Source organism: Crocuta crocuta, unplaced genomic scaffold, assembly GCF_008692635.1.
Source record: "Crocuta crocuta isolate KB4526 unplaced genomic scaffold, BGI_CrCroc_1.0 scaffold3, whole genome shotgun sequence".
NCBI classification, from domain to species: domain Eukaryota; kingdom Metazoa; phylum Chordata; class Mammalia; order Carnivora; family Hyaenidae; genus Crocuta; species Crocuta crocuta.
In genome coordinates, this window is record NW_027529934.1 from 7,159,136 (window position 1) to 7,172,358 (window position 13,223).

At 45.9% G+C, this 13,223-nt stretch overlaps 1 protein-coding gene across 3 annotated transcripts in view; it reads left to right on the forward strand.

Moving 5' to 3' along the window:
- Window positions 1-357: 357 nt before the first annotated feature.
- CACNA1E (calcium voltage-gated channel subunit alpha1 E) overlaps window positions 358-13,223 on the forward strand; it is a 308,909-nt gene continuing 296,043 nt past the window's right edge. For all 3 annotated transcript variants that reach the window (XM_077763228.1, XM_077763229.1, XM_077763230.1), the window contains exon 1: window positions 358-623. In XM_077763228.1, coding sequence (XP_077619354.1) covers window positions 358-623 — 266 coding nt within the window. The remainder of the gene's footprint in view (window positions 624-13,223) is intronic.

A 13,223-nucleotide genomic window follows, 5' to 3' on the forward strand; every position in this document is an offset into this window, starting at 1 on the left:
TAAGTTCTTTTGTTTTCATTTTTCCCTTCCTCCCCACCCCCCACCCCCAATAAATCACCAAACTGTTACCTAGCGGGCCGGTGCCTGCCTCTCTTCTAGAACTAGGTGGTGCGTCTGCCAGAAGAGGAGCTATGTTTGAAGAGCAGCCTACTCCACCCCTCTCTTCTTCAGTCCCTGAATGCCACCACACACTGGCATTTTGAAAAAAAAAATTGCCTCCAGAAACTGAGCAACCCNGTGGTCCCCGTGCTCGTCTGGATGCGGCTCTGAGTCTCCGTGTGTCTTTCTGCTTGTTGCTGTGTGCGGGTGTTCGGCCGCGATCACCTTTGTGTGTCTTCTGTCTGTTTAAACTTCAGGATGGCTCGCTTCGGGGAGGCGGTGGTCGGCAGGCCGGGGTCGGGCGACGGAGACTCGGACCAGAGCAGGAACCGGCAAGGAACCCCGGTGCCGGCCTCGGGGCCGGCGGCCGCCTACAAGCAGTCGAAAGCGCAGAGGGCGCGGACTATGGCTTTGTACAACCCCATTCCCGTCCGGCAGAACTGTTTCACCGTCAACAGATCCCTGTTCATCTTCGGAGAAGATAACATTGTCAGGAAATACGCCAAGAAGCTCATCGATTGGCCATATCCTTTCTTGCCCACCATAACTCCCCTCTCCCCCTTTGCATTTCTTCCCCTAAGGGGGGAAATCTAGCGTGGAATGTATCCCCCATCCCCTTGCTGGTGCCAAGTTGCCCCTTTGCTGGAGTGCACTCTACTTCGGTGCACCTGAGGGGCAGGCTTGGTGTCTGTAGAGACCAGTGTGGGCACTAGTGCTTTTCAAGGTAAGACTTGGTTTTTGATTTTTCCTCTGTGGACATCTCTGGCGTCCCCGGGTGCATGGTGTTGCTGTATCTGCCCCTTTCTGGGCTGGGCTTTGTCTGATTTTTCAGGCCCCCTCAGGCCCTTCACAGAGAATGGATTGCCCCAAATCTCAGGGTTTTCTTTCATACTCACTCCCCTTTTCCTCCCTCAAAGCCACCCCCTCTGTCCCCATCCCCACCAGCTGGAAAGACACCTGCACTATCTGCTTGTGAGGAAGTCCAGGCTCCCTGAGCGGATTTATCATTTCAGAAGCTTCAAGAGTCTGGGCCAAAACCCTGTAGACAAATAGACAAATGGACAAATAAAACAGCCATTTGGCTAGGGATCCAGCTAACTCTGGGGACTGAGTTTAAGTTCCACCGAGAGTGGAGTGAACGAATGTGTCAGCGCAGGCGATCTCTAATGATACAGCCCAGACAGCTCAGAGTGGAGTTTTCTTTTCAGCCAAAGAAGAACAGCTCATCAGAGCCCCGTCCTGTCCTTAGTCCTGGGTTGGGTACTCCTGCCTCTCAGTGTTTGACTCAGCTGAGTCCTCTCCTTGTGCCCAAGATTCAGGTTGATCTGCTGGGCCTGAATTCACCAGCTGAGCCCAGAGATGTGCAAGGCGTCTGTCTCTTCCTACCCCCAAAAGAACTGCCCTCCACAAAGAGCTTGTGGGGGTGTCTCTGATGGTGGCGGTTTCAGGGTGAACAGGCATGGAAGGAGCTTCTTTGCAGGTTTAATTAAGTGCACCAAAATACAGGCTGCTGATTAGACATCTCACTGCCTTGTTCATCACTAAGAATTTGGGCATCTGGCAAGGTCTTTAGGAACGGGTTTGGTGGGGAGGGTACTTAGTAGGAAGCAAGCCAGTGGCGTGGCTTTAAATGGGGGCGGGGGGAGGTAGGTTTGGAGACATGGGATTTTGATGCTTGTGGAAAGAGATTTCTTGGGAAGGATGTACCTGCAAAGGAGGCCCCTAGTCTTCTCTGTCCTCCTCTCTCCCCACCCCCCACCCCCCAGGTGTGCAGTAGGGAGACAGCTGGAGATGCATGGGGTCTCTAGTATCAGTGAGGCACGGGGCTCACTCCCCCCAGGGCCTGGGCATCTCCCTACTACCCCCACCCCAGTCTTGGCCTTCCCCTCCTTTCTCCCTAGTTCCCTGCCTCAGCATCACTGCGATTGGCTGGCGCATGGTGCTTCTAGGCAGCACCCCTCATTAGAAACGAAGGAGCATCTCTAAGCAGATATTCTTCCTGCTGCTGCTCAAATCCTCCCACAGCCACCCCTGGCTGGGCTTCCTCTCTCCTCCTCTCTGCACTCCCCTCCTCCTCCCACCCCCACAGAGTGCTTCGGGGCCATTCTGTGCTGAGTTAAACGTATCTAGGGGTGGGGATACTGAGGAGGAGGAAGGGTCCTGTCCCTGCAGTCCGCCTGCCCGGTGCGCAGCACAAAGCGGACAGATCTCATTGTGTTGCCTGCTGCGGCAGCAAACACTCCTCTAGTCAGGTTTCTACGGATTTCTCCCAAGGCGCTGCGCTCCCCTGTCCGCCTCTACAGTTCTCTAAAATTTCCTACCCTCCAGGTGCTGCTTTACTGTGCCCCTCTCTTAGGGTCGTATTTACTGAGGCACCCCTCGGTTTCCTGGTGGTAGACAAAGCCGTCCATCCACCCCGTGGGTGGCAAAGGGTGCCAGCAGCCATCTCTGGCACCTAGGACAGCGCCAGGGAAACTCCCCAGGGGTCCATGGCTCGGGGATCAGCCCGGTTCAGCACCTCGGGCACTTCCAGCTGGGCCCGGTTTCGGGAGCTGGGAAATGAAGCACGGTTCCCATACCACGCGGTTGGCGCTTTTCACGTTTTCTCTTCCGCTGCAAAGACACCGCCTTTCTACCAGGCATTGCGAGCGCAAGGTACGACAGTGGATTTTACTCCGCCCTTTCCTTGTCTTTGGCCAGGATGGACCAAAGAGAGTCAAAGGAGAGAATGGGGAGTTGATTTCAGCATCATACTCTGCCTTGGCCAAGAGCCTGGTCCCAGTGGTCTCTTCTATCCAGATAGCTGGAAGTTTCGCAGTGGTTCTACAGCATGTAGGCTATTGTAACAGTGTTCGGAGAACATCTGCTAAGGTGTGTAGAGGAGCCTGGTTGGAAAATTTAAAATACACCGTATTATACACCATATTTGCTTTTTTCCCCCCCCTCCTGGCTGTACGTGATTGTCTAATATATATTCCCTCTGGTGGTGACCGTGTGGAAACATTGCGCTTCTGTGCGTTCTGCGTTTTCTCCAATACTGCATCTGAAATGCCGGTCTCACTTTCCTTCCTACCTACACACTCTGCTGCTTCCTGAAATCGCTCCCTTTCTTCACTGTGAGCAGTGGTTACCAGTATAACTTTGGAGCCAGGCTGTCTGCATTCAAATTCTCAGTTCCTTCACCAGCTCTGTGACCTTGAAAAGTTACTTCATTACTTTCTGACTCAGTTTCCTTATCTGTAAAATGAAGGTGATACTAATGAGTTACTGGGAGAATTTAATGAAGTAATAAGAGTCCAGTTTGTAGACCATTGCCTCATTACCCAGTAAACACTAGCTGTTATTTTAATGGGGTCCTTCAGAAATTTCAGCAAGCCTGAAGGGAGGGGTCTTAGTTCTAGATGAACTCACCTTCTAGATTTTGCCTCTCAAAGAGAGCGAAGAGCCAACAACTGAATCACCGGGGACCTATTCCTGTTACACATTCAGGACCTTGAGCCTCACTTCAGATTTACTGAATCAGAATCTGCATTCTCATAAAATCCCCAGGTGGTTACTATGCACCTTAATGTCTGGGAAGTGCTTCTGTACTATTTGTAGGGGCCAGATTTTTGGGGAAAAGGAAGATTGTTCAGAAAATATGTTAAGACCTTCTTTGAACTGACACATGAACATGTAACAACATGCTTGAGGACTTTGTGCACTATGTCTCTGAGACTGACACATCTTTTATGGGCTGCAGGAAGTCACTGCGGGGCTAGGAGGGAATGTGCGCTGTGTTAGCCTCTCTTCACACTGCCTGTTACCAGTTTTTAACAAATTGGCCTGAAAAGATCAGTTAAGTGAAAGGAATTATTGAGTTTATACTTACAGCATTCTCTGGCTTGAGTGGGTGGCTGGGGGTAATCTTTTCCAGTTATTGAATAGAGGAAGTCTAGTTCTTATGGAAAGAAATGCTCACAATAACCCTGATTTGGCTTGAAAGATGGTGGTTAAATTACAGCCCACTCTGAATGCGTTTCATTTTTCTTGGAAGCTACATCTGCATAGGGAGATAATTTTATTTTCTTATGGCACTCTTTTATGCAATGGATCCCATAACCTTTTTGAAAATGCTAATCTGATTTAAAATGTGATGTTACATTCTATATGATCCCTCCAATGTCTTTCTTGTTCATCTAATAGATGTAACAAAAGGATTCCCTTTTCCTCACGGAATCAGCTGCTCTGAGTGTCCTCCCACATCTACTGTGCCTCATGCTTATCAGCTCTGACCCTTCCATTCCCAGGCCTGGTTACTCTGTGAACACATACAGTGTCTCCCTCATGGTTTGTAAGATGCCCCACACTTGTTTGGAGTTTTTTAGGTCAGAGGATGAGAGGAGGAAATACATCTGACTTGGGGACTCTGTGTCATTGATGGGCAGTGGGAGATACCCCCCACAACTGATAATGGGGGTCATCTCAGCAGGGGGACCCGTGTTTCATGGAAGAGTGTACATGGCCGAAAGTAGGAAGATCAACTGTGTTTGCAGCTACTGAGATGTTGACTCACTGTAATGAGCTTGTAGATATTCAGCCGTGATTTCTTGTTGCAGAGAATTTCACTGTAGCCTCAAAAGCCTCTGGCTCTGGGTCAGAAGTTATGTGCTTTATTATGGTAAATTTGCTGTTGTAAATTGTGCACTTACTTTGGAGGATTTGGGTGAGGATTACTAAAAGTGTTAGTGCCCACATCTCCCATTTTGACATAAACTTTTCTACTGTTCTGGTTGTCTATAAATATATAGCACCTTGCAGGATAGTAGACTGTAATCTTGGCAAGGATTTCAGGTTTGATGTAACGCTAATGGATCATGAGTCAGAGTGCCTTGATTAGGGCGGAGGGTGGCAGCTAACAAGGACGAAGTCTGTAATTATATCCTATGATCACATAATGCAGAAGGGCTTCGCATCTTCTGTGTACCTGGGCAAGAAGCAGACAGTGAAGCAGACAGTGACTGTTACTGGCTCTGCGGCTGCTGGAGAAAGGTCTTCATTTTCTGAGCCTCCCAGGATAATCTCCAAAGTGCCCATTGGCTTGGCCTTTCAAATGAGATGTGGGTAATGTTTCCTCTGGAAAGCAGCCTCTGCCTTGTCGTGGGGACCAGTTGTCATTGGGAGGCAGCCTGGAAAGTGAGCTGGAGTTGGGGCGCCTGGGTGGCTTAGTCGGTTAAGCGTCCGACTTTCGCTTAGGTCATGATCTCGCGGTTCGTGGGTTCGAGCCCCGCGTCGGGCTCTGTGCTGACTGCCAGCTCAGAGCCTGGGGCCTGTTTCAGTCTGTGACTCCCTCTCTCTCTGACCCTCCCCTGTTCACGCTGTCTCTCTCTCTCTCTCCTAGAAATAAATAAAACATTAAAAAAAAAAAAAAGAAAGAAAGGGAGCTGGAGTGAAGGAGTTTGACAGAAATGAAATGACAGGAGGCTGGAGACAAAAATATCTTGGACGCGATAGTTTTGTCTGTTGGCTTGTATGTCCCATGTCTCCGCTTCCCTCCACTTGCTTTCCCTGTAACAGGCGGAATGCACGCTATGAATTAAAGGTTCGAGGAGGGAAATAATGGGAACAGGTCTTTTTATCTTCTGAAAGATTCAGACTTTGGAATTTATTAGCTCCATCCAGAATTGCTGGACTCTTTTTAGCTGCTTTGTATAAAATGTAGGGTTTTCCCCCCTGCCTCAAACTCTGCTGCTTCCCCCTCTTTATGGGAGCATCTGTTTTCCTCCCGTCTTCATGTGCTTAGTTAAAATAAAATGGAGTCGAGATTTCGCTAAGCTGTCAGAACTCCTGCAAACTCTTGACTCCTTGGGTTCCACCGGCAGCCAAGTGGCTTCCCTTTTGTCATCCTCAAGGCTCCCAGGAAGCTGCGGGTCTCCCAAAGCCCAGCCACGCAAGCCAGCTATCAGAGGCCACTCTGCTCATCTTATTTTGCTTATCGCTGACCACACAGACGTGAAGGAGGGAACCTGGACGTGACTGTAATGACTACCCTTTTAGTCAAAGAGAAAGACTTTCTCTTTCTGCTTGTCCACTGTCCCTTTTTCATCTTTCTGTATTTCTCCCTCACTCATTTTTAGGTTCAGCCTTTGTGAATAATTCATTATATGTGTGGGTTTTCTCTAGGATTTTCAGAAAAGGAAGGTTATTTGTCTTCTTGGATACAGGCAGGGTCTCTTGCCGAGGACCAGCTTCACAGATGGACTTTTTCCTCTCCAGCCTCTGTGTTTGCAGTGGGACTAGGNCATGCTTTCTCTTGCCGCTTTTGTAATGACTGCCTCCTACCCTGTTGCATTTGGGTGCCCCATAAATATGTAGCTGCTCCCCTCCTCTATTCAGAGAACATGGTTAACTAGGAGATATTTATGTCCCCCAAGTACTTGTCACTCTGAATGCTCTTGTCATCCCAGGTCTTCATGCTAATAAATGGTGAGCCATAGAGCTCAGGAGGCTCCTGTAATTGTTTCTTTTCAAATTTCAATGAGACTTCACATAGGAATTTGGAGGGGTGAGCAGGCACTGAAATTAATGTGTACCACTCCCCATCCTCTATGTCATCAGCACCACTATGTGGCTTTTCAAGCAGTCCCGTTTGGGGGTGTCTGGGTGGCTCAGTCCGTTGAGCAGCTGACTTCAGCTCAGGTCATAATCTCTTGGTTCACGAGTTCAAGCCCCATGCGGGGCTCTGTGCTGACAGCTCAGGGCCTAGAGCCTGTTCAGATTCTGTGTCTCCCCCTCTCTCTGCCCCTCCCCTGCTCGTGCTCTGTCTTTGTCTCTGTCTCTCTCTCCCCCCCCCACTCAAAAAAAACATTAAAATTTTTTTTAAAGCAGTCCCTATCAAGGAGGGATAAAAATGCCAGTGACCTGTGGCAACACTTCCCCTCCCATGCATTCTGGACCTGCACAGAGATGACTTGTGTGTGGGCTCACTAGCCTATTTCCAGTGTCGCTCTTACTTAAAGGCAGAAAGTACAGCACCGAGTTTTTAGGCTCCTTCAACCTGATGGTCCCTTATGTGTCAGTCCTCCTTTCAGGGGATGGCTGTGGTGTACTTTTGCAAGTAAGGAGCAGCCAGGACATGTGTCTTGAAGAAGGAGAAATGGGCCAGATTAAGGAGAATGGCACTGAATGCCTAAAAAGTGTGTTATCTAAGATACTCCCCACCCTGCCCCTGGCAGAGCAGTGGATACTTCTTAGGAGTGCCTTTTTTTTTTTTAATTGCATGTTGAGTTTCACATTTGTAGGGCTAGGCAGCTCCATTCTTATTTCTTCGGAATATTTAAAAAAAAAGTCCATTTTTAAAGTGTGGGTTTAAAAATTCATCCTGACACAGGTGGGCAGGGCTTGGGACTGTGGCTCCGGGCTAGGCTCCAGCTACAGGCGCCTGTGGTCCAGCCAGTGTAGGGCTTCAGGGAGAGGCTGTGCATGGTACCTGTACCAAGTGTGGTCTTTTTGCCTGTGGGTGGTTGGTGTGATTGCTGTTGCAACCTTGCATAATTTTGAAGCTATATATTTTTTTGCTGCATTTGTTCGTGCTGCATTTGTGGTACATCTGTTCTTCCCATCCCTGGAGAATTTGGAAAGTCTGTGTCAGATGTGTGCCTTAGCTTTCTAAAGGCTTCTGTCATTAGAGCTGGGAGTGGAGTCTCTATATACCTCTCCCCTTTAGAGAAGGGATGAAGAGGATGTGGCTGACTGGTGGGTAACAGATGAGAGGGGAAAGGAAGAAATTCTCTAATCAATGTCAAAAACTGAGGCTTATAGTAATTTCTGTGGTATAATTTCTGTGGCTGAGATGCCAAGCACTGTGTGTGCTTCTCACAGAGAAGAGGCTCTGAAAAGCAATGCAGGGAGGAAAATTAGTTCTCACAAGCCTTTCTCAACCTTCAACTTGGCAAAGGTTTGAAGTGTTTCAAACTTCCTGTGTCTCTTTCTCAATTTCCACACCATCGTCTCATGGGGCTGGTCAGAGTCAAAAAGCATGAAATGGATTTTCAACAGTCACTCACCAGCATCCTGGCAATTTCCAGCTGTGTGCTGTTGGGAACTATTTTGCTACTATTCTGTCAGTGACTGTTCCTTCCAGGAGGTGACTTCTGTCAGCATCAAGGCTAATTCCTCTTTTTGTTTCTTTGTGGCAAAGTCATACATATGCACTGCCCATATCATCTACGTCACTGGTTCTCTAGCTTGATGGGTCTCAGGATCCACTGAAGGCATTATTAAAATACCGATTTCTGGACCCTACTGCCAGAGTTTCAGATTCAGTAGGTCTGAAGTAGGGCCTGGGAATTTGCATTTGTCACAAGCCCCCAGGTGACACTGATGCTGCCAGCCTTGGAACTGTTCATTGAGAACCACAGCTTGATGCGGTTTCATTATCTGTCCTGAATTGCCTTTAGAGAAGGCCAGTTTAATAAATCACTGAGGAGAGTCTTCCCCCCAAATTTCTCTCATATACCAGGTGGAAGCCTTCCCACTACCTTTGCGTTCAGATAGTGAGGCTTCAGGACTTCTCTGTCAAAATACAGATGATCTTGGGAGCAGTGATATAGTAGCCTATACATGGCTTTAACACCTTATAACTGAAGGCAGGCTCTTCTGAGAACTGGCACCGGACATGCCCCTATTTAATTTCAGTACCTAATGCAAGACTGGCTCATGTCGAACATTTGGTAAAATTATGCCAGATGAGTTAATTAATTGGTTACTATTGGTTAACAGCAGGCATCAGTGAAGTATCTCTTAGGTGCCTAGTGTTGCGCTGACCTGTACCTGCAGGACCAGGTATGGCCCTAGTGTGGGGAGAGAAGGTTGCTAGGAGGTAGTGAAGGCACCGGATGGCTGGTGGGGTCATTACATAGGAATCNACAGGACCAGGTATGGCCCTAGTGTGGTTGCTAGGAGGTAGTGAAGGCACCGGATGGCTGGTGGGGTCATTACATAGGAATCTGGAGGTTGTATAGACAAACTTTATCTACTTCATGATCTTGCTATCCACCACTTCAGTTTCTGTATTACCCAATAATAACTATGATAAAAAACGACACGGTATTTGTTACCTGGCATTTTATTATACAGAACTCTTTATTACTTGGTACAGAGATCTATAGTATAATAACAAGTGAGATTTGTTCCGATGGCTCCCAGGCACCACAAAATGCCATAGTGCTTCCTGGATATTACGAATGAAGCATTCATGACATTGTGTTCAACACTGTTTGAATGGTGTGTGCGCTTTGTTGTGTTCAGAGATTTTGCAAATTATAATCCATATTGATTATTTAAAGTAGCTATTTATCACTTTTTTGCTTAAATTAACCAAAGTGTTCTTCTCTAGCTACACCAGATAACAGAGGAATCCCTGTATTGTTCTAGAAATCAGTCCTTTAGGCTCTGTAAATACTCTAGGACCTGGAGATGAATCCTGGTACAATTGACATAATGTCAGGTTGTGACATATTACAACAAAGTCCTAATTTTTTAAATGGATTGACTGTTCAGCAAGATTTGGATTCACGGGGCAAGTTCTCCAGCGGGTAAGCTGATATGACATCTGACTGGATGTACTTGTCTCTGTAGGCTGTCATTGAAAATGAGCCATCGAGATTTCTGAGAGAGCTTCCAATGGGCATCTCATGAAGAGGTTGACAGATTCTCTTCTCTCTTCTTACCCCAACTTGACTGAATTATCCAACTTTAGTGCCTTGGGTTGTTTCGATGTCCTTTTATACTCGTCCCATCTCTTTTCTCCTTGAAGAAGGTCAGGGGATGTTTGATTCGAAACTGCTTGGTTGCAGGTTGATGTCTTTAGATGCTAAGGTTATAGAACCATGGAGTCAGGAATGATCTGAATGGCTGTCTAGATGGCTCTTTGGAGAACTGGGACTGCCAGGTCCCACAGTATTGTGTTTATTTGCTTTCTATATTGGGGTCACAACTCTTATTGAACTCTGATTGGTGCTATGCACCTCTCTTCCCTGAAAGAAATACACATACAATTTGTATTCCATTTCAGGGAGTTCATGGATCGCAATTTAGAAATGTGGACTATGTTAAAAAAAAAATCCCACATTCTGGGATGTTGGGATGCTGGGCCATCAGGAATAGTGACTCTCAAACTAGCATCATATTCTTTAGATTCAAGTTAGGGCACCTGGGTGGCTCAGTTGGTTAGGCGTCCGACTTCGGCTCAGGTCATGATCTCACAGTTCGTGAGTTCAAGCCCCGCATTGGGCTCTGTGCTGACAGCAGAGCCTGAAGACTGCTTCGGATTCTGTGTCCCCCTCTCTCTCAGCCCCTCCCCTGCTCACACTGCCTCTGTCTCTGTCTCAAAAATAAACATTAAAAAATTAAAAAAAAGATTCAAATATGACAGGAACTCCATGTGAAGGATTTACAGAGATATGTTTGCACTAGTGCATCAGCCACACTGCCACGATAAAACACAAGAGCATTAAGCCAATGTGGGAACTCTTCCTACATCACTGCAATAGTTGGTGTCAAGATTCTGGTGATTAGATGCTCTTCTGTCATTAAGGTGTAGGATGCTGAAATATTCTTTCTTATAGCTTCCACCTACTAATTTTTTTCCTGTTTTTATTCTGGAAAGCAATACAAACCCAGTCTACTTCTCATTCACTCCATGGTCCTATGGCACTGAGCAGTGCTGTAGACTACAACTTCTGTGATGATGGATATGTTTTTATCTGTGCTACTACAGTAGCAGTGGCTCTCGGGCACTTGATATGTGGCTATTATTTTTGAGTACTAAACTTTAAATTGCATTTAACTTTAATTAATTTAAATTAAATAGCTACATATGGCTAGTGCTGCAGTATATGACAGTAGAGGTAGAGAGACTCGATAGATAATGAGTCAGAAAGCCTAAGTTCCTATCTGGGTTCTGTCATTTGTTTGCTTTGTATTGGGGAAGATTTCCCTACCTTGGTGGGTATGCTATGCTCTACACATAGTGACCACCTGCCTGAGCCACCATAATCACCTTCTTTTCAGCTGTTCCTGTGGGCTGCTAACATCTCATGGTACCAGCCTCTCCCAGGCCTCCATGCCTGTGCACTTACTGCTTGCAGTGACTGGAACATCTTTCTCTCCCCTTGACTTCCTGGCTTTAAGACTGTACTCAGTAGTCACTTACTACATGAAGCCTTCCTTGATTTTTCTTGGCAGAGTAAGACCAGCTCCTTCCTCTGGGCTCCCATATGGCGCCCGGTTTATTACTTTGTCACAGTCACCACATGACTTTAGTATTGGTTTAAAATTCCTGGAAAGGACATTATTTATTAGTTTTTAAATTACAAGAACATAGAGCATTGCTTATTAACATTGGCCTTTAATACATTTGTTTAAACTAAAATAAAAGTTTTAGTTTTTTTGTTTTGTTTTGCTTCTAGAAAGGCCATTGTACTTCTGACTTGATTTGATGTCACAATCAGCTGTAAACCATGGGTCTTTTATATGAATTGATGACAGAGTTATCACAGAGTGACAGTTTCTCTCACTCTCTTTTCTATTTAAGTTTTGAGTCTAAATTCAGAACTCCGTGTTTATTACAAGTACATTTTATCTCCTCTTGGTGCAGCAGTTCTTCCTATAGAGATTCTCTGTAAGTGGAGACAGGGAATTAACATTCATTGAGTATCCACCAAATTTCAGACTCTGTGCATTTATACAAAACAACAATCCAGTGAGAGAAATATTATTTATATTTTAACTATAGAAAAGCTGAGACTGTAAAAGATTAAGTCACTTACCCAAGATCACCACCAGTGATCTTGAACCCCAGTGGTCTATGATTTTTTTAAAATTTTTTAAAATTTATTTCTGAGAGAGAGAGAGACAGCGTGAGCAGGGGAGGGTCAGAGAGAGAGGGAGATACAGAATCTGAAGCAGGCTCCAGGCTCTGAGCTGGCTGTAAGCACAGAACTCGATGCGGGACTCAAACCCACAAACCGTGAGATCATGACCTGAGCCGAAGTCGCCTGCTTAACTAACTGAGCCACCCAGGCACGCCTCCAGTGGTCTAAGATTCAAGTGATTTCCACTACACATTGTCTTCAGACTCTGCTGTTTAATGAGTGCACTCTCTACCCGGAGCTCCACATCATCTGCAGACTGGATAAACATATGCTTTGTGCTTTCATTAGAGTAACTGATAAAAATATCATTAGAACTGGGGGGCCTCCCTTCTGCTTATGATTAGTGCATTGGTCAGTGCCCATCAACTGTTCAGCTTTTCTCAAATTTTCTACACTATTCTTTAGCCAGCTTGTATTTCTTTATTTAGTAAGAATTTTGTGCAAGATGTCCTTGTCACATGCTTTGCTGAATCAATACATACTTTTATGACTATTTCATGTCTATTTTAGGCTAGGATATAGCGTTCTACTTTCTCCAAAGTCCACGCTAAATATCGTTTTCAGAGACTCACTTAGACACTGTTTTATTTCTTTACTAGAAAATAGAAGTGTTGAAAGCCTAGAATCTTGGTAGTTGAAGGCATATTAGACATCTAATCCAGTGCCCAGCTGCAGAAAGCTTCACCTTACTATTAGGATATAGCAGTCCCTGTTTGGAAGCATTAGAGTGTCAACTTTAAGATTATGGCCCCCAGATTCAAATCTTGGTTTCATCTCCACGCTTCCTAGCTGTGTGCCTTGGGGAAGCTACTCAGCCTTGCTGTGCTTCAGAGTCCTCAAACACAAAATGGAGATGGGAATTGTAACCCATAAAGTGTATTGTATAAAGTTTTCCGGAAGATCAGGTGGGATAATACATATAAAATGTTAGAACATTGTTTGGCTCATAGTAAGCTGTGACTACAGCTTGTCTTGTTAGTATCTGGTTAACTCAGGGGAAATCAATCTTAAACTTAAGTTCTCCTCTAACAATAGCATCTCATTTCTTCTGACTCTTGTCAGGTTTCAAACTGAGCACTGCCAGTAACATTTATGTGACCTCATGGTGGTTTTGCATCCTCTTTGAGCTTTAGTGATTTCAGGTGTGAGGGGGAACTAGCTATCTCTACTTTGCCTATCTTGCGGGGCTAATGTGTGTGAAAGCCCTTT